The 25,589-nt window shown below is 39.7% G+C and overlaps 1 protein-coding gene across 7 annotated transcripts in view; it reads right to left on the reverse strand.

Annotated features, from left to right (window-relative positions):
• The window catches only part of TMEM131L (transmembrane 131 like), an 86,434-nt gene extending 69,119 nt beyond the window's left edge, over positions 1 to 17,315 (reverse strand). For 6 of the 7 annotated variants that reach the window (XR_004255953.1, XM_032223750.1, XM_032223749.1 and 3 more), the window contains exons 1-3: positions 17,068 to 17,315; positions 16,078 to 16,148; positions 9,339 to 9,382 (exon numbers count right to left, since the gene is read on the reverse strand). Coding sequence is in view for 6 of the 7 variants with exons in the window: in XM_032223750.1 (XP_032079641.1) it covers positions 9,339 to 9,382; positions 16,078 to 16,148; positions 17,068 to 17,191 (239 nt within the window). In the remaining variant the exon portion in view is untranslated. Of the gene's footprint in view, positions 1 to 9,338; positions 9,383 to 16,077; positions 16,149 to 16,513; positions 16,588 to 17,067 lie in introns of those variants that run through there. The other variant, XM_032223752.1, reaches the window with a different exon arrangement.
• Positions 17,316 to 25,589: the final 8,274 nt, after the last annotated feature.

Genomic DNA, 25,589 nt, shown 5'->3' on the forward strand with positions numbered 1-25,589 from the left:
GAGATAAGATTCTCATGTAGTGGTTTCCTTTTACCCTACATAACATTTTTCATTGAAGCCAAAAATTTCTATTTTGGACTCATCCATCCAAAGAACATTTTTCTAATAGCATTCTGACTTATCCACATGATCTTTTGCAAACTGAAAATTGTCAGCACTACTTTTTTTTGGATAGTGTCTTTTTCCTTGCAATTCTGTCTTGCACACCAGTGCTGTTCAGTGTTCTTCATGAACACTGACATTGGCCATTGTGAGAAAGTTCCTTAGTTCCTTAGACTTTAACCCAGAGTTCTTTGAGATTTCCCAGGATATTACTTGCCTTGATCTTGGTCCAAACTTAGTTTCATAAACTTTTAATAGTTCATGAATGTTTAAGTCTATAATATAAGTGCTTATTAACTTCAAATTGCACTGGAGACTCCAATAAGGAAAAATTTCCTGACAGTTAGAACAATTAATCAGTAGAATGACTTGTCTCCAGAAGTTGTGGGTGCTCCAACAGGATGTTTTTAAATAGAGGGTTTCCTGCCTAGGCAGGGGGTTAGACTAGAAGACCTCCAAAGTCACTTCCAACTCTGTTATTTTGTTATACCTAGCTGCCTTAGTTTTTATTTGGAGGACATTTTAGCAGTAGCAATAGCAGTTAGACTTATATACTGCTTCATAGTGCTTTACATCCCCCTCTAATCAGTTTACAAACTCAGCATATTGCTCCCAACAATCTCGGTCCTCATTTTACCAACCTCAGATGGAAGGCTGAGTCAACCTTGAGCCTGGTGAGATTCAATCTGCCAAACTGCTGGCAGCCGGTGATCAGCAGAAGTAGCTTGCAGTACTCTAACCACTGAGCCACCGTGGCTCATTTTATTAATATTAATTTAATATTAATTTAAAGCAAAGACATACTCTGAACCTGCTCATATTTTATGACATTTTAGACATACTGATAATTATTCTTAATTTGACATGCCTAAAGCAACCTTTTATTTTTTTTAAAAAAATTTTTTGAAAATGGTCTAAAAATGATTGCCACCATAGATAAGGCCACGACAAAACATTTACCCAAAATGTATTCAGTGACATTGCACTCTAATATTTCCTCACAAGAATATTTGGTATTTCCTCAGTTCATTTTTTTTTCTTGGCTTATTTCCCGAAGGTGCTTAATTGGATCCATGAATATAAATACTGTGCTTTAATTTGAAGCTTGCCCACAATCCAAGATAAATATTCATGAAATATTGGTTGCCACCCCTCCTGGTCTAAATCAAGAATTGGAAGTTTGCTAATGCCAGAATCCTGTGCTGTTTTTCTTTTTTCTTTTCCCAACAAGCCTCCACTCTCTGTACCATGCCTTTACCGTGAGCAGAGCAATGGGGAAATGAAGTACAATGAAACATGGAGGAAAGGTAAATTTGTGCTATTCTTCAAGGTAATACGCGGACGATACACAGCTGTATCTGTCCGCCCCGTGCCAACTCAATGAAGCGGTGGACGTGATGAACCGGGGTCTTGAGGCCGTTAAGGACTGGATGAGAGCTAACAAACTGGTACTCAACCCAGACAAGACCGAGTGGCTGTTGTGTTTCCCTCCCAACAATTTGGCCAACGTTCCATCAATCAGGCTGGGGGGTCAAAATTTATACCCCTCAGACAGGGTCCGCAACTTGGGAGTCCTCCTGGACCCACAGCTGACTTTTGACCACCATTTGTCAGCTGTGACCAGGGGGGCATTTGCCCAGGTTCGCCTGGTGCGCCAGTTGCGGCCCTACCTGAACCGGGAGGCTCTCACAACAGTCACTCGAGCCCTTGTGATCTCTAGGCTGGAATACTGCAATGTGCTCTACATGGGACTGCCCTTGAAGAGCATCCGGGGACTTCAGCTAGTCCAGAATGCAGCCGCGCGAGTGATTGTGGGCGCACCGCGGTTCGTCCACATAACACCGATCCTCCGTGAGCTGCGCTGGCTACCTGTTGATCTCCGGGTGCGCTTCAAGGTGCTACTCACCATTCATAAAGCCCTTCATGGTAGTGGATCTGACTATTTGAGAGACCGCCTTCTGCCAATTACCTCCCTTCGTCCCATCAGATCGCATAGAGTAGGCCTCCTCCGAATTCCATCCGCCAGTCAGTGCCGACTGGCGACTACGTGGAGGAGAGCCTTCTCGGTTGCAGCTCCGACGCTTTGGAACGATCTCCCCGTGGAGATTCGCACCCTCACCACCATCCAGACCTTCCACACAGCCCTCAAGATCTGGCTATCCCGTCAGGCCTGGGGATAAGATCCTAATCTCGCCCTGCCTGAATGCCGAATGAATGTTGTGTTTTATTGGTTATTTTTTCTTTATTCACATTTCTTTTGTGTCCTGTCTTACACTCCCCTCCTATGAAATGTAAGCCGCCCTGAGTCCCCTTAGGGAAAAGGGCGGCCTATAAATGTCAATAAAATGAAAATGAAATGAAAAATGAAATAATCAACTTGTATCCATTCATTTAGTGACCAGTTATAAAGGCAGTGAAAAAAGGGACTTATGATTAGTACTTGAGCTTACAATTGTTACTGCATTCCCAAGATCACGTGATTAAAATTTGACAATTGGCATAGGTTTACGATAATTGAAACATTCTGTAGTCATGTGATCACCATTTTAAACCTTCCAAGATGACTTCTGACAGGCAAAGCCAATGCGTGAAGCTGGATTTCCTTAGCAACAATCTGAGCAACACCCTCTTCTTCGTGGCAACCCCTGAGATATTGGAACACTTGCTATCATATCTCCCCTAGTCCTTCTTTTCATTAAACTAGACATACCCAGTTCCTGCAACAGTTGTTCTATGTTTTAGTTTCCAGTTCCCTAATCATCTTTGTTGCTCTTCTCTGCACTTTTTCTAGAGTCTGCACATCTTTTCTACATCATGGCAACCAAAACTGAATGCAGTATTCCATGTGTGGCCTTACCAAGGCATTATAAAGTGGTATTAACACTTCATGTGATCTTGATTCTGTCCCTCTGTTTATGTAGCATAGAACTGTGTTGGCTTTTTTGGCAGCTGCTGCACACTGCTGGCTCATATTTAAATGGTTATCCACTAGGACTCCAAGATCCCTCTCAGAGTTACTACTATTGAGCAAGGTACCATCTATACTGCATTTCATTTTTCTTGCCTTACTCTTTTCACCATTGAATTTCATTTTATTAGATAGTGCCCAATGTTCAAGTTTGTCAAGATCCTTCTGTATCTTAAGCCTATCTTCTGGAGTGTTGGCTATTCCTGCCAGCTTGGTGTCATCTGCATATTTGATGAGTTCCCCATTTATTCCCTCATCCAAATGCCACATAGATGCCTATGAGACCTTTCAAAATGGAGCAAATCCCTCCATTTTGAAAGGCCTCATAGATGCCTATGGGGTGTTTCAAAAGAGAGTGAATTCCTTTGTTTTCAAAGGCCCCATTTGCACATAGATGAAGTGTCTGGGTGAAAAGTGTTCTGGTGGTGGTGGTAAGGAGTTGGGGAGTGGCGGAGGAGTATGAGACAGGCGCAGCAAACACTTTTCACCCCCAGGAGCTGACTCTTCCACTGACTCTTCTCTCCCTCAAAGCAAAAGAAACTGCGGCAGAGGGGAGACAAATCTTTGCAAGGTAAGTGAGCCCGGTGCAGCAAGGAGTGAGAAGCATGAGGTGCCTTAGTGGGTTGGGGAGGACTTGGGGGACCCACCTTGAGATACCTCATGTCCACTTAAATTAGCGAATGTATGGGTGAAAGCAGGGAGTGATCTCATTCAAGGTATGAGATTCACTCCCACAAATCCTCGAGGTATAAATGAAATGGGCAGGCACAATTACATTTGTAACTCAAGGACTACTTGTCATTACTTTTAATTATTTCTGTCTTTTTCCAGGAATTCACAGGATGCAGCAAGAATCCTTCCACATTAGATTTATTTAGTTATTTATTTAGCCTATACAAATTCAGAAGGAAAAAATGAAAATGTAAGTAAAAAGAAAAGTAAATTTCTTTCACTTAATGCTTGGAGCTTGCAGACAAATGGTAGTGCTGAAATTCAGTGATAAAGTCGAAATTTCTGGTAACACTACAACCACACATTATTGGGGACAGCGTATGAAGCATGTGGGCCTCCCTCCCATTGTATAAATGCCAGGAATGCAAACGAATAAAAGCATCTATACCAAATTTCATAAGAATGTTTTAAATATCACAGTTCCATTGCCTGTTTTTAATCAATACAAGTTTAAAGAATGCAAAACTTTTTTTTTCTGTGCAGGTTCTTCCTCTCAGCAGTGTTTTTATTTTTCTTTTACTAAAATGTATCCCTCAAGGGAAAATCTGCTAAGTATGCAGTATATACTGTGTGAAAAAAAGTACATATCCCATCAACAGTGTTTGGTTGAAAGTGATTTGAGTGGCTGTTGATCAGGGCTGTGAGTAAGTGGCCATAAGTGTTACTGATCAACAGCCACTCAAATCACTTTCAACCAAAGACTGACATTCATTCACTCCAAAAGAATACACAAGAGACCCAATGAATCTAAAGTTACAGTTTACTGATAACAATGTAAATTTATTATTCTCCCTCTCCACCCCCTCTCTCTCACACACACCTGGATCCACACCTACCCACATTATTCTCATCTAAACTGCCATCGTCAATCTGCCAGAGGGATAGAAGCTGCCAACTCTGGATCCAAAGACAACGCAAAGAGTATGCAGGCTTCAGAACCCTTTTCATCCCCCCGAGTGTTTGCTTTGTTAATTTACAGTAATGGAAGCTACTCTTGCCTTGTTCATTTAAAAATCTGGTAGCAGTTGATAGAAAAGGTGTTTCCAGGTGTTCAGGAACTTCAGGGTCCAACTTCTTTTCTCTGGTTCAGGTGACATTTTTCCTTAACAACTTGGTGCCTTCTTATCTATTCCGTAAGGAAATGGGGGAATTCTGGGAGTTGAAGTCTGTATATCTTCAAGCCTCCAAGGTTGAGAAACACTGTTTTAGACAATTCCTGGCTTTTTTATCCACTCTTCTTATACACCTGTTCATCTTTAGTATGGCAGCTTAAGCCCAGTCTCACAAATGTCTTTATACATACTGCCTGGTTCACATCTATTAAAGCATATCGTTTGCACAAGAATTGTTTTCAGAACAGCATCTTCCGTAAAACTAGAGCACATACTAACAGCCCTTGAAACATCTCTCCATTTCCTGAAATGTGCAATATTATTGCAACAATTATTGTAAGCTTCATCTTGTGGCTTCATTGCACAGAAGTCCACAATAATGAAAGATATGGATGCAAACAATGGCAATGCTCCTAAACATTATGAATTTCTGAATATCTCTATAGTCAATCAATGATCTCCCATCTGAACTAAAAAAAAAAGCATATTGAATTTTACTCAGAGTTGACTAAATAGAGAAAACTGACCCAAAACATTCCTGGCAAATTAATATATACTTCTTAGCAACTACAATCCAACACAATGAGTATTGTATAGGGAAAGATCCCCAGGCACTATGTCTATTTATGGATTTTATTAAGTATATTTTTTTAATTTAAAATTTTTCATTTCACAAATTTGCAATTGAACTAGTAGGCATAATAAAACAAATACATGAAACAACATTTCTAGGAAAGATTATAAAACTAATAAAAGATAAGAAAAAGTAATGGGAAATGTATTTGTATTACAATATATATCAAAAAATGTACTTATGCTTTTTCAATTATTCTTCAATTTTAAAGAAACAGTTTTAAAAAATTAAAATAAGCTACAAAAACACTGCGTTTATTTTACATAAGGGGCTGGAGGAGGCAAGATATATATGACTTTGAGAGCAATCAGCACTAATATGGCTTTCTGACCTTCAATTAAATCCTATCGATTTTTAGAAAGGAACACGTCCACAGAATCTTTTTCATACATCCAACCATTCTCTTTCATATAGAACAAAATAATCTGATATAATATGTTGTATAAAATATAAAATTTCCTCATCTTCACTTTACCGTATTTGAAAAAGACAAGATGAAGATATTCTAAAGTATATAACAAGAATTCCACATCACCAATTATTTTTAAAATTAAATCTAAATTTTAAAAGAAACAGGTATTACATGCTATATTATATGCTGTTCCAAATTATGGATATTTTATCAATACTTTAGAAATTGCTATATATTAATCTTTTCCTATTCATTGGTAAATAAAATAAAGTATTTATTAAAAGTTCAAGGTGATTTCTAGATTTAACTTGATCGGATTAAGGTTATGCAAGTACCGTATATACTCGAGTATAGGCCGACCCGAAATAAGCCGAGGCACCTAATTTTACCACAAAAAACTGGAAAAGTTATTGACTCGAGTATAAGCCTAGGGTGGGAAATGCAGCAGCTACCGGTAAATTTCAAAAATAAAAATAGATACCAATAATGTTTTTGAATATTTATTTCAAAGAAAAACAGTAAACTAGCGGTGTATTCAATGAAATACTTCACTCACCTCATGATGCTGATGTCCCGCTGTGATGATGATGTCCCGTGCAGCCGCGGGAGCGATGTCCCGCCTCCTATGACACACGGCACAGTGATTCCTATCATTGGATCACTGTACCAGAGGAGGTGGGACATCGCTATGTGGCTGCTTGCCATAACAAGGAGGAGGTGGGACATCGTTGCAGAGCGGCAGGAGGGGGAGGAAGGGGAATCGTAAGACAGCCCTGCATTACATTAGAACGTGAGGAGGGGGGATGGTGCGGTGCGCGCTGCGCGGCAAACTGACACAGAGGGAGGGGAAACTCACAGGGGCACTGGGCCATTCACGAGTGTCACCCAGCGGCATGGCCCCGCCCCTTTTTCTCCTCCATTTCGGGCAAATTTTTCACTGACTCGAGTATAAGCCGAGGCGGCTTTTTTCAGCCCAAAAAGTGGGCTGAAAAACTAGGCTTATACTCGAGTATATACAGTATTTAGGTATTTAGGTATTTATTAATGCTTATAGGCCGCCCTTTTCCCTGAGGGGACTCAGGGCGGCTTACATAAAATAAGGGGGGGGGGGTATACAGACAATAGACACAAACAATACATAGTAGTAAAATAGTAAGCAACATTCATTCATCATTCGGGTGGGGACAGTTATCTTTGTCCCCAGGCCTGACGGGCTAGCCAGGTCTTAAGGGCTGTGCGGAAGGTCTGGATGGTGGTGAGGGTACGAATCTCCATGGGGAGATCGTTCCAAAGGGTCGGAGCTACTACTGAAAAGGCTCTCCTCCGTGTAGTTGCCAGTCGGCACTGACTGGCAGATGGAACTCGGAGGAGGCCTAATCTATGTGATCTAATTGGTCGCAGGGAGGTAATTGGCAGGAGGCGGTCTCTCAAGTACGCAGACCCACTATCATGAAGGGCTTTATGAGTGACAAGTAGCACCTTGAAGCGCACCCGGAGATCAACAGGTAGCCAGCGCAGCTCGCGGAGGATAGGTGTTATGTGGGTGAACCGAGGTGCACCCACAATCACTCGCTCTTCAAGGGCAGCCCCATGTAGAGCACATTGCAGTATTCCAGCCTAGAGGTCACAAGGGCCCGAGTGACTGTTGTGAGGGCCTCCTGGTTCAGGTAGGGTCGCAATTGGCGCACCAGGCGAACCTGGGCAAATGCCCCCCTGGTCACAGCTGTCAGATGGTGGTCAAAAGTCAGCTGTGGGTCCAGGAGGACTCCCAAGTTGCGAACCCTCTCTGAGGGGTGTAAAATTTGACCCCCCAGCCTGAGCGATGGAACACTGATCGAATTATTGGGAGGAAAACACAACAGCCACTCGGTCTTGTCTGGGTTGAGTACCAGTTTGTTAGCTCTCATCCAGTCCTTAACGGCCTCAAGACCCCGGTTCATCACGTCCACCGCTTCATTGAGTTGGCACGGGGCGGACAGATACAACTGAGTATCGTCCGCGTATTGATGGTATCTTATCCCGTGCCTCCGAATGATCTCACCCAGCGGTTTCATGTAGATGTTAAATAGTAGGGGGGATAATACCGAACCCTGCGGCACCCCATATGTTAGGGGCCTAGGGGTCGATCTCTGCCCCCCCACTAACACCGACTGCGACCTGTCCGAGAGGTAGGAGGAGAACCACCGTAACACAGTGCCTCCCACCCCCACCTCCCGCAGTCGTCACAGAAGGATACCATGGTCGATGGTATCGAAAGCCGCCGAGAGGTCGAGGAGAACCAGGATGGAGGCATGGCCTCCATCTCTGGCTCTCCAAAGATCATCAGTCAATGCGACCAAAGCGGTTTCTGTGCTGTAACCGGGTCTGAAGCCTGACTGGAAGGGGTCGAGATAGAAGTATACAGTAAAGTTACAAAAATCAAGTGTAATCAGATCCAACGAAGGGATGCTAACTAATTAAAGAAAAAACTTTATATTTGTCAGTATATTGGGAACAATTCAAATATGTATGTCCATTAATCAGCATATAGATATCTGTACCTGATTGGAAAGTTAATGAAGCAACTTACAACTAAGCATAATACTAAAATCTTCATTTTCCTTGAGAAAAAGAACAAGTGGAGGGAGCAGTGAATTATCACTTGTGGTAGAGATGATTCAACCATTTGCAAAAGACATGGTAAAAGTATTTTTTCCCCTAATGTTAGTAAGGATACTGAAATAACTACGAATATTAAAACCAGCATTTAGTTTTAAATTTTAAAGTTTCTGCATTATTTAAAACATTTACATGTATACTTTGGAAAGAAGTAGCTATATTTTATCTATAAAATTTTACTACAATGTTATAGTATTTTAACGGAGACTGTGTAATAATGTTAATGTTATTTTTATAACAAGAAGATTGTTTATATTATTTTTTCTAGAACCATGCCTATGTAAGATTACATTTCTATATAAAATTCATCTAAGGTAAAAGAGATCGGCATTGAACTGCATTTAGAAATATTGCTCCCTTGAAAATATTGCTTCTTTGAAAAATTACATTTCTCAGAGAAATAAGAATAAGAACATGTCAATGATTTTAAAGACAATTATGGATGCTATTATTATAAGTCAAATTATACTATAGTTGTGTTGCATTTCTCTAGTAAAAAGCAATACACATTAAAGTATCGGTTGCATTGATACTGTGATGAACACTACAGAATGAATTCAGTGGGAATCTGCCATAGCTGCAGAGCAGAGCCGGGAATTTTCTTAACTGAAACAACTAATTTTTCTAATTAACTACTGTAGTCACTGCCAGAAAGAACTGATAATTGAAGATTAGCTGGACCAATTGGTCAGGCACTTATTGGAAGTTGACTTTGCTTACCTCTGCTCTTGGGGATCTTCCTCCAGGTCCTCCTCTGATTCAGCCTAGTAAACAAAGAAAACACCATAAAGCTTTTCAGCAACAAACGTGCATTTCCTACATATACTTTATTTCGGCAAAGCCAGTATTGTAACTGCTCAGTGATGTTTCATGTTAATTAAGCTACTACGCTGCAATATGTTTTAACTTTTGCATGCCAATTTTTAAAAAATGTTACTAGCAAAATTTAAACTTTTTCAAGTAAATGCCTAAATTTTCAGACACGTAACACAAGACCACAGTAACAAAATAAATAATAACAGCAATAACAATATAGAGAGCAACAGCAGAATAGAAGATATTCTAGAAGATTGGAGAAATAGAAAGATCTGCAAACAGAAATAGAATGACTGTGACCAAAGCAAGCACAGATAGTACCAATAAAAATATGTGGCTTGTGGCTTGTGTTCAATCTCAAAACAACTGGAGCATTACTTGAACATCATCAGCATTGACAAATTTACCATCAGTCAATTGCAAAAGGCAAGTTTACTCAGAATAGCTTCCATCCTGCAACAATATCTGTAACACCATCAAACATCAACATTCCAGGTTATTGGAAAAGACTTGATAGGTAGACAAAAATGCCAAATCCAGTCTCAACATCTGGCTTACTATGTGATGAACCATAAAATAGAGAAAGTCATAGAAAATGAAAAAGCTAAATTTCTCTGGGACTTTAAAATTCAAACATACAAGCACCTGCTACATAACAAGAGAGACTTAAAAACTGTTGATATAAAAGACAACAAAGTCTGGATAGTGGACAAGGCAATACCAAGAGACAGCAGAAGAGAAGAGAAAGAACTGGAGAAGATAGCAAAAGACAAAGAGAAATAGAACGACTGTGGCAAAAGCAAGCAAAGATAGTATCAGTAGTAACAGGCATTTTGGGTACAATCTCAAAACAACTAAAGCATCATTTGAACATCGCTGGCTATGACAAATTCACCTTCAGTCAATTGCAAAAAGCAGCTTTACTCAACAGCTTACATGCTGTGACAATACATCTAACACCATCAAACATCCACATCTGCCTATCCCAGGTCCTTGGAAAGGACTTGATGGGTAGACACAAATGCCAAATCCAGTGTGAACATCTGGCTGATTGTGTGATGAACCATAATAAGCACTAGACAAAGAGATGGACAACAGCCAGACTAGCAGCAACAGTTAATAGCTGCATTAAGACTCATGGGAAAGTCCAGGAAATCTATAATACATGACAAATGGCATTTCTTTTCCATAAATTAGGCCCTGGGAAAGCAGTATCTCAAAATCCCATAGCAAGCAGGCCTGTTGTTCATATTATCCACTGAGTAACACTCAAATAAACTTAAACATATCATTTCCCTTCTGAGAAGTATCAATAGATAGACTTTGCTTAATACACACATTTCTAAAAGTTTTCCCATTTGAGATTATTTTTTTCTATCATCCTTGGCAGGGAAATAACAAGACTGTAAGAGTCCTATATTTCTGACTATAGAATGTAGCTTCCTCTTCCCACATTCACATATGCCACATCCTTAATATAGACAAAGAAAATGAAAATTCTAATTTCATTCTAATTGCAAAATGCATCCAGCTCTTATGATATCATAGTACACACTTAAGTGCATGGGAAACACATAAGAAAACAAATGTCTTTTCTTTTTATAACCTACAGCCTTGTCCACAGATCTGGGGAGCAATATCCTAAAACACTCAAGAGTACTGCTTGCTTATTTGGATACAAATTACCTTGTTATACTATTCATTGAATACTACCTGAAAACCTGAAGCAAAACACTTTTTAGCTCATAATCTGTGCTTCTGACATCCAATCCATAAATATAAGAAATAATGGATGCCTTCAAAATATATTAGCACTAGAACTCCCAGAATTAACAGCAGTCCGGAAGATAACTTCTTATGAATGCAACTGCCAGAATTCTAAGTGGGCACACTTGAAAGATGGGGACGCAGTGGCTCAGTGGCTAAGATACTGAGCTTGTCAATCAGAAATGTCGGCAATTCTTCGGCGGTTCAAATCCCTAGTGCCGTGTAATGGAGTGAGCTCCCATTACTTGTCTCAGCTTCTGCCAATCTAGCAGTTTGAAAGCATGTAAAAATGCAAGTAGAAAAATAGGAATCACCTTTGGTGGGAAATTAACAGTGTTCCGTGCAGCTTTGGTGTTTAGTCAAGACGGCCACATGACCACAGAGACGTCTTTGGACAGTGCTAGCTCTTTGGCTTTGAAACGGAGATGAGCACTGCCTCCTAGAATCGGGAGCGACTAGCACATATGTACCTTTATACTTGAAAGATACAGTCAAAGGTCCTGTATCTTCTAAAGTGAAATAGGATTTGTGCCATCAAGTTTCATCATTCTTTATAACAAAATATAGTATTCAAATCAGCAAGCATCCTTTGCATTAATTTTATCATGTTTCTGACTCAGCATTCATATTTAAATATACCAAAGCCGTGATGGCACCGTGGTTAGAAGGCAAAATGTTAACACTGCTCACATTGCCAGAAGTTTGATTCCTTCGATCCTGACCAGTTCAAGTGGTCTCAGTCTTTCATCCTTTCAAGGTTGGTAAAATGAGAACCCAGATTATCGGGGCAATAGTTTGATTCTGTAAACTGCTTAGCGGAGGCTATAAAGCAGTGTGAAGCAGTACATAAGTCGAAGTACTATTGTTATTGTTGTAACTGCATTAACTTGGTCTTTATAGTTTTTTTTTTTCAAAAGCAAATTTTATTAAAAATAATTTCTTTCAAATCCATGCAGTCAACCTATAACAATTTATTTAGTGACTGTTCAAATTTACAACAGCACTTTGAAAAAACTGACTTAGAACAATTTTTTCACACTACCATTGGAGCAGCCCCATGGTTATGTATCAAAATTCAGATTCTTGCAACTGACTCATATTTATGACGGTGGCAGTGTCCCAAGGTCATGTGATCTCTTTTTGCAGCCTTCTGACAAGCAAAGTCAATGAGGAGACCAGATTCACCTAACACCTGAAGTAATTCACTTAATTGTGCAAGAAATATCATAAAATGGGGCAAAATTCACTTAACACTTTCTCACTTAGCAACAAAAACTTTGGGCTCATTGTGGTCGTAAGTTGAGGACTGCTTACAAATACTTTAAATATATGTATAGTTTAGTTAAGACATCTACTCTGTTTCCTCAAAAATAAGATGGGGTCTTATTTTCTTTTGACCCTCGAAATAAGCACTTGGCCTTATTTTTGGGGAGGTCTTATTTTTGGGGTGCAGGTGGCGGCGAGCGTGGTCACCTCATGGCTTCTGCTGTGTTGCAATATTTTCAGGGAGGGCTTATTTTTAGGGGCGGGCTTATTTTAGCGCATGCACTCAAAAGCCCAGTTGGGCTTATTATATGTGTAGGTCTTATTTGGGGGAAACAGGATATGAGAATGTACACAAATGGGGCAAGATTCCTTTTTTGGAATACTTTTACACTCCCTTTGTTTTATTTAATCTATGTTTATGTGTCCCATAAAATTGAGGAAATACTATTCCCTTCAAGATGGAGTTAACAAATGCACCCACAAAAGACTTTAAAATATTCACTGGAAAATCAGTCTTATTTCAGTTGTGTTCCTATGTAGGAATTAAGACAGCTATGGACAAATAGGAGATTAGGCACAGTATCTTTTCCAGTTCATAATGGGCATGTTATTTATAAACCATAATGGGCACAAAATATGGTAACTTGTACAATTGCCCGTAGCAACTGATTATCTATAAGTCATTAGTTGAACAAGCATTAATGCAGTTGATTCCCAGAAATCAATATACTGTAGCAAGAAATGACATTAGTATAATACGGGAAAATGCAATTAAGAATTTATAAACAAAGCAGCATTTGAATTGCAGCACTTCATCACTTTTGCTTTATGGTTTTTATCTATTCTTGAAAAATATTATAAAAAGCATATTGAAAAATATTGGGGGAAAACTATTCTTTTTATGAGCATTTCAAAGTTACTCAAAATTTGAATTTGAGATTCTACCAGTTTCTAAAATAAGAACATCAGTATCATTACTTCATAACTGAGAATTTAAAATGAAACTCTTAATTCACTTTCTACTTAATATTGGCATCAGACTTGCATAAAGGCTAAACTCTATGCAGGGGTTTAAACTACAGGCCCGACAGTGAAACTGAACAATATGAAATTGAATTTTCTGTTTAGAAAGCATTTAGGAAGTACCCAAACATTCCAGCTCTTCTAAAATCTACTTCAAACTTTCTCACAGTAGACAAAGAAAGAAATTATTAGTCTTTATTCTAAATTCACTTCTGCTTTTTAAAACCTGCTGTGAGTATACTGAAACTGATCTATTTTCATACTAGTGCCTGCAAAATTTATATATGACTAGGAAGTCATATTAATAAAAACTTTATCTCTGGGAAAAAAATCTGAAGCATAATTTTATAGGAAAAAAATTCTGTTGTTCCTCACCCATAAAAAAGAAAGAAATGTTTCTATTATCTTTCCACTCAAGGCTTACAGACAGTTTCTTCATTTTTATATCCTTCAGAGTTATTAGACAATCATTCCTATAACTGCCAAAACCATTGTTTTAACGCCTAGGAATTATGATAGTAGCAAACAAACGTACTATAAATGTAAGATAGGAGAAATAGGGAGCTGCTTACAGAACATTTCCAATTGCACAAAACTGAGAATCAGCTTTTTTCAAAACTTATTTGCTTCATCAAGATAATCATTGCTGCATGTTAAACTAATGCACCAATGAGGGTTTGCTTCACCTTGCTACGCATGGCTGAAACAAAGGTCAACTTTGCATGCAACATGCACTGTTGCTCATAAAGGAAGGCAGAAAAAGCATTGTGAAACAAAAGACCATTTGGTTCAGTTGTACATAATTAACTGATGGCATAATAATTTAGAATAATATTTATTTATATGCTCCATGAAAATATAATATACAACTAATTTAGATGATGTAAACTATGCTAAACATATTAATAATAATAAGCTTTCAGCTACTGTGCTGTCCTTGTCTGCACACAGACTTTGGACAAACAATAACTTGGCATAATGCACAATATTAAACTTATTTTAGCTAGTTGATTTACAATCCAGAAAAACCAACAATTTTACTTAAAACACCCTCCTTTGCTTTTCTAAACAGAACACAGTCACTAATAATGCCATAATTTAAAACACTAGTATAAATAAAATGCAGCAACACTCTTAAGTTAATGCATGATTATAACTAAACATAAAAACATGCGATTTTTACCACCTTCAGTTTAGATAAAACAAATGAATATGTACTTCATCAATTAAAAACTAAACCAGAAAACAAACATACTAAGTTTTCAAGTATCTGGAACTTGCAGTCAAGATCATTGCAGGAGTTACACCTTTCATAAGACTAAATGACATAAGCACACAAACACCAATTCACATAAATCTACTTTTAAAAAAGTCGCCCCTGCATAGTAAGAAATGGTCTCAGTAAGAATGCTCATGCATACTTTATTTTTACCATAGATATTTAAGTTCAAAGAGTTCATTTTATCTAGGGAGTCGATGGAACTATCATGCTCTGCAAATGATCACTCTGGGATTAAGAAACTGAAATAAATTCCCCAAATACATTCTTTCCATGCCAGATCCTCTTCTGATGGTATTTTTTCTGGTAGCCATGGAAGATATCATATGGAAAAGTTAGTCCAATCCTGAGGCCTTAAGCTATATTGTCATATGAGGCCTCCATCTACCATATGAACTTCTGCAGCAGCTGGGGATGAGAAAAGTTAACCTTTCCCATCTGGGCAGCACCAGGGAAGCTCTTTTAGTGCTTAGAAATAAACTCTTTTCAGCTCATTGAGATTATACCTAAATTAGAAGACATGATTACAGAAATCCATAATCATGAATATTGTGCTGTTCATGAATGTTTGGAACTATAGACAGAATATGGGGAAAATGCAAACCTAGATAGCTGCTAAAGAAAATACATCTGTAACTATTAAAAACTAATAGAAGGAAAACCTTCTATTTAAGAATTTTTCTAAAAGTTTGAATTTTAAAATAATTAAAATTAATACATTGTGAATATCCTCACAATTTAACTGGCTAGATTCCCTCACTTTAACAGGGATGGGAGGGCAGCAGAAATCGGTATTACATTGTAACAAGAAAAATATCTTTATAAGCATAGCCTGATACAATGTTCTTCCTAAAGAAGTGGGCTTTAAAAACACTTTAAAAGTTCATGAGATCTGCTGGCAGCAACCTTCCCTTATAAGCAGCAGTACTGCCATCATATGTCAATGGATTTACCCTACAAAATTATCAGGTGCAATCAGATTTTAAAATCTTGCAGAAGCTGGTACATAACCTTCATTGTTTTACTTTGAAATTACGGCAAAATAGACCCTGCAGTGTTGCTGATATCCAGTTAAGACGAACATGGGGTGAATAGCTTTCCAGCCACAGCCACCACCATCTCTAAATCTTAGGCCACCATGACTTGCAGAACAATGTGGAGGAAAACACTGGCAATGTATGGAAATTATTTGTTTTCCCAGAGACACCTAATCCCCCTCTTCTAAGGGGAAGAATGATCTTATTCTATAGGTGCTACCACCCCATATATCCCTCCTGCTATTTACCTCTTCCCAGATGTTCCCCTTACCTTAGCAGGCATCAGGAGTTCCCCTTCTTCTGCTTGCCACAGCTCCACCACATTGGGAATAGGATCAATGGCTAGATTGGGGGGAGGGGGAGAAGAAGAGGTAGAAACCTCAATCAGTGCCAAATTACTTCTAACCAGGTCAAGGGAGAATCGTGGTGACCTGGATCTTCCTATAGTTAAAGGTGGCGAGTCCCTATGTTCTAGGACGGGGCCTTTCAGAGCGGCCCAAACATGTGGTCAGGCTTTTGTTTTGTTCGGGCTCGAGGCTGAGAGGCGCTTCCATATTGAACGCTGCTGCAGACACCACGCGCGAAGAAAAGGGGAGTGGGGAGAGGCCGACTCGGCTTGCCCAAGGCGCGCGCTTTGGTCTTTTATGCTTTAAAACAGCAAGTCGCGCAGGGTGGGGTGGGGGAGAAAGTCCGAACAACCCACTCACCTCCTTCTATGAGGCGGGAAGGCACAAGGGGGAGAGCGTTCTCAGCCAGGCGAACCCCAGCAGCAGCAGCAACAGCAGCAGCGTGTTGCCCGAGCAGGGCGGGAACAGAGAGAGTGGGCGGCGGTGGCAAGTCGTGAAAGCGGCGTCCACACGTTCAGAGGGTGCGAAGTCGCCTTCGACGGTTTGGCTCCCCCACCCACACTTTATTGACGGATCTGCCACACGCCTCGTGCAAAGGAGCTCCGAACAAGCGTTCGTTTCCCCCCCCCCCTGCTTTTTTTTTTTTGTGAAGCTTTAAGAAACGAGGCAGGAAGGGGAACTGCGCTCTTTCCCCCCCCCCCTTTCTGGGCGCCCGGGAAGGCAGCAGCCGCAATGGTTGCTGCACAAAGGGAGGCAGAGAGAGAGAGAGAGAGAGAGTGGGGGGAGACTTTGCCCTTGTCAGACCCGGACCTCTTCTGGTTGATCCCCCCTCACACACACAAGCTCCCCCGCCTTCACCTCCCGCTGCAGATCGGCGCTGCCCCCCTCGAGTGTTTCGCCAGGCTCCTTTTTACCTTGGCCCTGCGCTCCTCCCAGACGGAAGCCAGGCAAAAGGACCTGAAAGACGCCGAGCAGGAGGTTCATGACCGTGGCAACGCGGCAGTAGCTGCTCTGCGACGGGTAGCGCAGCCCCGCCATGCTGCTGAGGCGGCTGCTTTCCTGTCTGCCCGAGCTGGCTGGCGGAGCTACAGCTGTGGCGGCGGCGGCAGCAGCATTAGCCGCCTCCTCCTCCTCCCCTTCCCCCACTCCAGGCGCGTGTGCGGCAGAGATAGAGGCTGCGCGGCACAGGGCGGTGGAGTATAAGAATACAGTCCCCCCTCCCTCTCCTCGCTGGGGCTCCGCCCGGAGGCGGTGGCTCGGCTGCTGTTACCGCCGCCCAGAGCACATGGAAGGCAAACCGAGCGGGCACCGAAGGGAGAGGACGGGCAAGGCCCCGACTCTGGGCTCCTTTATTCAGGCCGTCTGTTTGCTCAAAGGTAGGGCTGGTCCGCCAGTCGTTCTAAGCTGCAGAATAAACCGTTGGTCCTCAGTTTGGCATTAGGCATTGCGGGCATCCCCCCCCCCTTTCTTCTTGTTCCCCACACCTGTTCAAGCTCTTTGGAAGAAGCTTTCGCTGCTGAAGTGGTGGGTGTTTTGCCTGGAGCAGAAACTCGCCCTAGATGATCTCTTAAGGTCTTTCTGACACCCCCCCCCTTTTTTTAATGATTTCCTTCATCCATTTGTAGGAGGTTAGCACGCATCTCTCCTAGAGAAATGAAATATTTTAGGAAATATTAAAAAGGCAGAATATTTCCCCTAAAAAGAGAAGTAGAAACTCAAGAGAGGCAGAAACACAGCCGCCCCCACCTTTGTGAATGAGCCATTAAGGAATGAGCTAGGCTACTCTTCATAAGAAAGGTAGGATTAATCCTCTACCGATCTCACCATATGGCACCTGGGAAAAAGCAATACTCAACCAAACATGGACTCAAAACACAGCCTGCAGAGTTGCCCCTACATGGCCCCATGGGAGTCTGACAACTAATCAGAACAGAAGATCAAGATCAAAGGCCAGAGAATGCATAAAACCAGGAACTTTCAGCATCTCAGCCCTTTTTCTTCTTCACTCAACATCTTGAAGCATGTGATCACCTTTTTCCCCAGGACCTCAAACTATGTGGTCCCATTCACCATTAAACCATCTGTCCAAGCAGCCTCCAATTTTCCAGTGTCTTTTCCCCCACTTGGAACTGAACCCAGAAGGACATTTCTTCCAAACATTTTATCTGTGAAGTAGGGTGGACAAAAATCCTGCCTGAGTTTTGGGAGGAGGGAGGCCACTCACACAATGGAGAACCCCTAAAAGCATGCTTTGTTATTAGAATTATTGTAGAGTATAGTAATACCTGTCTTTCAAGTCAGTAAAACCATCTGCTGAAAAATGACCCAAAGGCTAAAATTATTTTGAGTTTTTCTTTGCACTCTCCACTTGAAAGGAAACAGAAAAAAATAACTGATGCAGAATACAGTGGAAAGTAATGTGAGAAATTCAAATGAACATTTTAATCTTCTGGCTTCTCAATCTTAAAACCATAGGATTGGTGGCACATTTAACTATCTGAAATGTAGGGCTAAATTAGATTTGAACCTGTGTCAAATTCAAGGCTAGCATTCTGATCAGTATGGTTCCTTCCTGGCTTTCTGGGGACTTGCTCAGGCTGAAAGATTAAGATGCAGAATTTTAGAAATGAAGCTTTGGTACATGCGACATTTAAGTCACAACCCCTGGTTTCCTACATTAAAAAAAAAGATCTAGCAATAGTGTATCCAATACACTTCCTTTCATATACAGTACAATAACATATGTATGTAAGAAGCCACTCTACATCAAAAGCTTGTATCTTTTAAGGGGCTACTAAGTCTTTTTAATCAGTATGTTGGCAAAAAATAACAGTGTAACCAGATGGTAACCAGCTCTAGATAATATATTAGTTCTCTTTATTTGCACTGGAAGAGCAAGTGCCTAGGAGAGTTGTTTGGAATCTGTGTTCTATATAAATACATTTTCCATAATTTATAAATCTAGTTTTTTTACAGGTATTGGCTATACTATAGTTTTATATATGAAGAATAGGTTTCCCTGAGTTCAAAGATATAATGTAGCATTATACTTGTAGACTAATGCCAGAATTAGAAGACTAGGAAATAAGCAACTAAAGTTTAGGCTACTAGCCCTTAAGTATTATTTGTATGAGGCTAACTGATCTGTCTATGAAAATCTTTACAGCCATTACGTGGGAACATGCACATGTATACAAATATAAGAGTACAATACAAGTAATAGGTTCCCATTGGCTCAATGAGATTTGCCATTTAGTATGCTAGTAAAGGGATGCTTTAGGGGCAACAGTCTGGTAGCTGGTACATGATTGCCAGTTTCATGTGAGATCAGTAAGGACACTTTAACTATGGTATGATGGACATGTCAAAGAATATAAATTCTTTGCTTCAAAGGAAAGGAAATAAACTATGCAGATAGTGACCCATTTTTCAAGAGTAGTTAGAAATAATTACCATACTGTCTATTGATGGCATTATTATTAGATTTAATATCTCTTCTTTAAAGTAATGTTAGAAAGTATTACTTCAAATGAATAATAGTAGAAGCTTAGAACCAATTTTCAATGGAGGTAATTGGAAGTCATCAATAACTGAGCTTGGGATAAACATAACAAAAACTAAAAAAAAGTAATAAATAATAATATGATTTACCTGTATCCAGAAAGTCATGGGAACATAAAGTGGAAAAAGTTAATTGAAAATGAGAAGGTGAAGATCTTGTGGGACTTTCGAATACAAATGGATCATCGTTTGGAGCACAAACCACCAGATATCACGATTGTAGAGGGCCAAAGTGTACAGTTTATTGATATCGCTGTTCCTGGAGATGCCAGAGTCGAAGAAAAAGAACTAGAAAAAATAATGAAATATCGCAACCTGGCCATCGAAACTACACGACTATGGATGAAGCATGTAACAGTGATACCCATTGTCATCGGGGCACTTGGCACCATGTCCAACAATTTTACAATATACATCAACAAATTGCAGCTTCCTGCAACAACACCAGCGGAACTGCAAAAAACTGCGCTACTTGGAACATCTTCTATTTTAAGAAGCTACTTGGTTGATACCTAGGACGCTGGCAGCAAACAGTATCAACCATTAGCACCAGTAATTGGTATTTGTAGGTTCAGTTGGCTGAGTTTCATGTTTAATGAATAAAGTAAATAATTAATAATAATAATAATAATAATAATAATAATAATAATAATAATTGACAAAACTCCGCCGTTGCCGGTCCCAAGCCCGGATGAGAAAGGAGGAAGGTTGGGATCAGGTTGGCATCTGGTTCCGTAAAAAAAAACCCCGCCAACCCATACAATATGGTGAAAAAAACGAATAAGAATTCCATACCGCATCGGTCGTCGCGCGGGTTAACAAGGGCCGCGGCGGATGTTGAGGTCCCTGGACATCCGTCGACAAGTGGGCTACAAGTGGACCAGCCAACAAAATGACAAAAATATAGTGCAGATGAAAACCGTGCCATAATGGCCTGTTACTACAACTCAGAGCCAGAAAAAAGAGGATATTTAAAGCGAATGTATGAATTATGGAAACAACAATATCCAGATTCAAATGTTAGTGAACAACGACTAGCAGATCAAAGGCGATTTATTATATGGAATAAAGTGTTTAGTGAAGTTGAACATGAGGAAATTCAGGCAAATTGCAAAACCCAAAAAACAATATCACAAGCGGAAATAACTGATATTCAAGACACAACTAAAGACACTATAGTAGAACTCCCAGAAGAAGCTCTCGGGGAGGAAATAACATCACCACCACTAGAACCAGTTATCATTGAACCAACTGATGAACTAACTCAAAAACAAAAAGAACTGAAGGATAAGATCATGGAACATTTTCTGCTTAATGAAGAAAGGCAATGTTTACCATCACTAAAAACTGTGCCTAAGAAAATTTTGGCCCCTATCATGAAAATGGTTAATGCAGTGTTTTCAACAATTGAACCGGGATCCATCTTGGAAACAAACCAGTTAATGTACAGCGCAGCTGTAATAGTCACTAATGAACTAGGCATTAAAATTAAAGTACCTAGTCACACAACAGAAAAAGCACCAAAGCCAAAGTGGAAAATCCGTTTAGAACAAAAAATCAAAAAATTAAGGGCAGATGCTAGTAACTTAAAGAACATGCATGAGCAACGACTTAAAAACAACAAAATCATAGATCGGCTAATCAGAAGATATAGATTGGATACAAGAAACATCAATGATGCTGTAGAGATTGTAAAACAGCAGATAACAGCAACAGCTAGAAAAATTGAAAGATATGAGGCACGAATCATCCAATATAAACAAAATCAGCAATTTCGATCAGACCAACGGCGTTTTTATCAAAGTCTTAATGTGAATGGTGACACCAAAAGTGAAAAACCAGAAAAGCAGGCCACAGTTGAATTCTGGAAAGAATTGTGGGAAAATGCAAAGGACTACAACAAGGAAGCAAAGTGGATACATGACTTTGAGAAAAGCATTAGCAACAAACAAATGCAAGTATTAGAAATAACAACTGAGATGATCAAAAATCGAGTTAAAAAGGTAAAGAATTGGACATCACCTGGAAAGGACCAATTACATGGTTTCTGGCTCAAATATCTGACCAGTTTACATGCAATATTGGCCAGGCAACTGAATGAAATTTTACAAAAGGGCCAAATTGATGAATGGTTGACAACTGGAAAAACATACTTGATTCAGAAAGATCCAACTAAAGGAACAACACCTGAAAACTATAGACCAATAACATGCTTGCCAACAACCTTCAAATTACTCACAGGCATTATTGCAGATAACATGATGGATTATTTGGAAACAAACAACATCTTGCCAGTAGAGCAAAAAGGCAACAAAAGAAGGAGCAGGGGCACAAAAGATCAGCTTCTAATTGATAAAATGATATTAGAAAATTGTAAGAACAGAAAAACGAACTTGAATATGGTCTGGATTGATTACAAAAAGGCATTTGACTCACTGCCACATAGTTGGATCATAAAATGCTTAGAAACAACTGGCATTAGCAAAAATATTACATCCTTTACTGAAAAGGCAATGAAACAATGGAGAACTGAGTTGGCAGTAGGGAATGAGAGCTACGGAATGGTTAATATCAAGCGAGGAATTTTCCAGGGTGATTCACTTTCACCTCTTCTCTTCATCATCGCAATGATCCCACTATCAGTAATCTTAAAAAAAATGAAATTAGGCTACCAAACAGCCAAAAAAGCTGAAAAAATTTCGCATTTACTATATATGGATGATTTGAAACTCTATGGAAAGTCAGAAATAGAAATCCAATCATTGACAAATACAGTCCGAGTATTCAGCACCGATATTTCAATGCAGTTTGGCATGGAAAAATGCGCCACTGTATCCATAAAAAGGGGCAAAATCACTGCATCTGAGGGAGTTGAAATGCCCAATGGCCAACTAATTAAATGCAAAGAAAATGAAGCCTACAAATACTTAGGCATTCTGCAGTTGGATAACATCAAGCATGGAGAAGTAAAAACTATTGTCAGACGAGAGTACACCAACAGAGTTAGGAAAATTTTGAAATCTAAATTGAATGGTGGAAATACAATCAAGGCCATAAATACCTGGGCAATACCAGTTATAAGATACACAGCTGGCATAGTTAACTGGACACAAGCTGATTTGGACCTTTTGGACCGAAAAACCAGGAAACTAATGACAATGCACTACAGTTTACATCCACGTGGTGATACTGATAGACTATATCTGCCCCGAAAATCAGGTGGCAGAGGATTATTACAAGTGAAGCAAACAGTTGAAGAAGAAAAACATGCACTGGCTGATTATTTAAAAGAAAGTCAAGAACATCTATTAATCGAAGTAAAGAACAAAAATCTACTGAAGGCCCAACAGACGAAACAAGAATACAGAAAAGATGTGATAAAATCAAGAATGGAGAGTTGGCAGAACAAAGCACTGCATGGTCAATTTCTGGAAAAAATAAATGATAAAGTGGACAGTGAACAAACTTGGTTATGGTTAAAAACAGGTACATTAAAGAAAGAAACAGAGTCACTAATCCTGGCTGCGCAAGAACAAGCTATCCGCACAAATGCCATTAAGGCCAAAATCGAAAAATCCTCTGATGATGCCAAATGCAGACTTTGCAAAGAAGCTGACGAAACTGTTGATCACATACTCAGCTGCTGTAAAAAAATCGCGCAGACTGATTATAAATTGCGGCACAATTCAGTAGCACAAATGATCCATTGGAATTTGTGCAAAAATTATAATATCAAAACAGCAACAAACTGGTGGGAACATCAGCCTGAAAAAGTCACAGAAAATCAGATGGTCAAGATCTTGTGGGATTTCCGTATACAAACAGACAAAATACTGGCGCATAATACACCAGACATCACACTGGTTGAGAAAAATAAGGTCACAATCATAGACATTGCAATACCAGGTGATAGCAGGGTCGCCGAGAAGGAACATGAAAAAATCGCAAGATACCAGGACTTAAAAATCGAAATTCAACGACTATGGCACAAACCAGCAGTGGTAGTTCCAGTGGTAATTGGCACACTGGGTGCTATTCCAAAAGCACTGGAATTACATTTAAAACAGTTAAAAATTGACAAAATCACCATCAGTCAAATGCAAAAAGCCGCACTGCTTGGATCTGCACGCATATTACGAAAATACGTTACGACGTCCTAGGCCCCTGGGTGGGGCCCGACTAGTAACCAATGCCAAATCCGGCGAAACAACTGGCCACTGTGATACAATTGTATAATAATAATAATAATAATTGACAAAATCACCATCAGTCAAATGCAAAAAGCTGCACTGCTTGGATCTGCACGCATATTACAAAAATACGTTACGACGTCCTAGGCCCCTGGGTGGGGCCCGACTAGTAACCAATGCCAAATCCGGCGAAACAACTGGCCGCTGTGATACAATTGTATAATAATAATAATATCCTCTGATGGTACCTTAACAGTTCCTAGGTCCTTGGTTAAGACTCGAGCTGTTGAGCTACCTACCAGCCCCAAAGGTTATGAATCTCACCAAAGATTAACCAAATAATAATAATAATTCCAAAAACTCCAAAGGACAGACTTGATTGATCAATAGGTCACGTTTTCTGCCGTCAGTTTTCTATGTTTCTATTTTTCTTTCCACCAAGCTGAACATAGCTTACATGTTTGTTTATACTGACAACAGAAACCTGAGAGGTATGTTGCACTGGCTAATATTAGCTAGAAAGGAACTTCCATAGCTGAAGGTGGACTTGAACCAGATTGTCCACACTCCAAACCTATCATTAGCTGTTGGGTATTATTACTACAGGTCCTCAATTTACAACCAATCACTTAGTGACTATTCAAAATTACAAAAAAAAAGGCATTTATGGTCCAGATTTGAAGTTCCAACTATTGGGCTGCCTCTGCACCACAAAACCCAACTTCAGATATTTGGCAACACGGTTGCATTTACGGCTGTTTTTAGCATCCCACAGTTACATGACCACATTTTATTGTGGCTTTGCTGAATACCAGAATTTCCAGTTTTTGGCAAACCACATCCATGGTAAATCATTGGTTTGTTTAACAAATATGGTGTTTGCTTAACAATTGCTGCAAGAAAATTTTTCATAAAATCAGTCACATGACTGATTCATCTTATCATCATAAAACAATCCATTTTATGGGAGGCTCCTTTACTGTCATATGCCAAATTCACCTGTTCTTCATAGCTTTGGATCTTTGCATGATATACAATGCATGGTCTCTCGTGTTCTCTCCAATAATAAGCATATTTATAAAAATGATTGTCCTTCCCATTCTACATTCTCATTAACATTCAAAATACCCTATATCATTAAAATATTTCTATTAAAAACACAAAAAATGCCAATCCCAAACAGAAAAGCAGCACTACCACTGCAGAATAATTCAGTTATGATCTACCAAAAGCTTTAAAAAAAAAACCTCACTTCATTTAATATTTAAGGAAGCTAAGAAAAATATCAAGCAAGCACATGGGCTGTTCCAACAGATGCTTTTACGTGCTTCTGCACTGCAACTCAGTGACACAGTCATATGGGAGCAATATTTTAATAATTCCAACTTACTGGGTAAGCATGACTCTCTAGTTTTTCTAGAATACAGTACATATTGAGGGTATTGTAAAGTACAAAGTAAAATACTCTAAAATCCCATATTCTGTATGAATGACAATAATCAAAGCTGGAACCATACTATCCAGAATATGTTAAATCAAGGGTATCAAATTCAATTTCATTGAGGGTCGCATCAGGGTTGTTTGACCTCAGGGGACCGGGTGGGTGTGGCCAGCTTGACATCATTCATGTTTGGGGCGTCTCTGGTGGCCTGAGCACTCTGCCAGTGAATACAGGCTCTTGAGCT

Source organism: Thamnophis elegans, chromosome 9 (assembly GCF_009769535.1).
Source record: "Thamnophis elegans isolate rThaEle1 chromosome 9, rThaEle1.pri, whole genome shotgun sequence".
Taxonomy (NCBI): domain Eukaryota; kingdom Metazoa; phylum Chordata; class Lepidosauria; order Squamata; family Colubridae; genus Thamnophis; species Thamnophis elegans.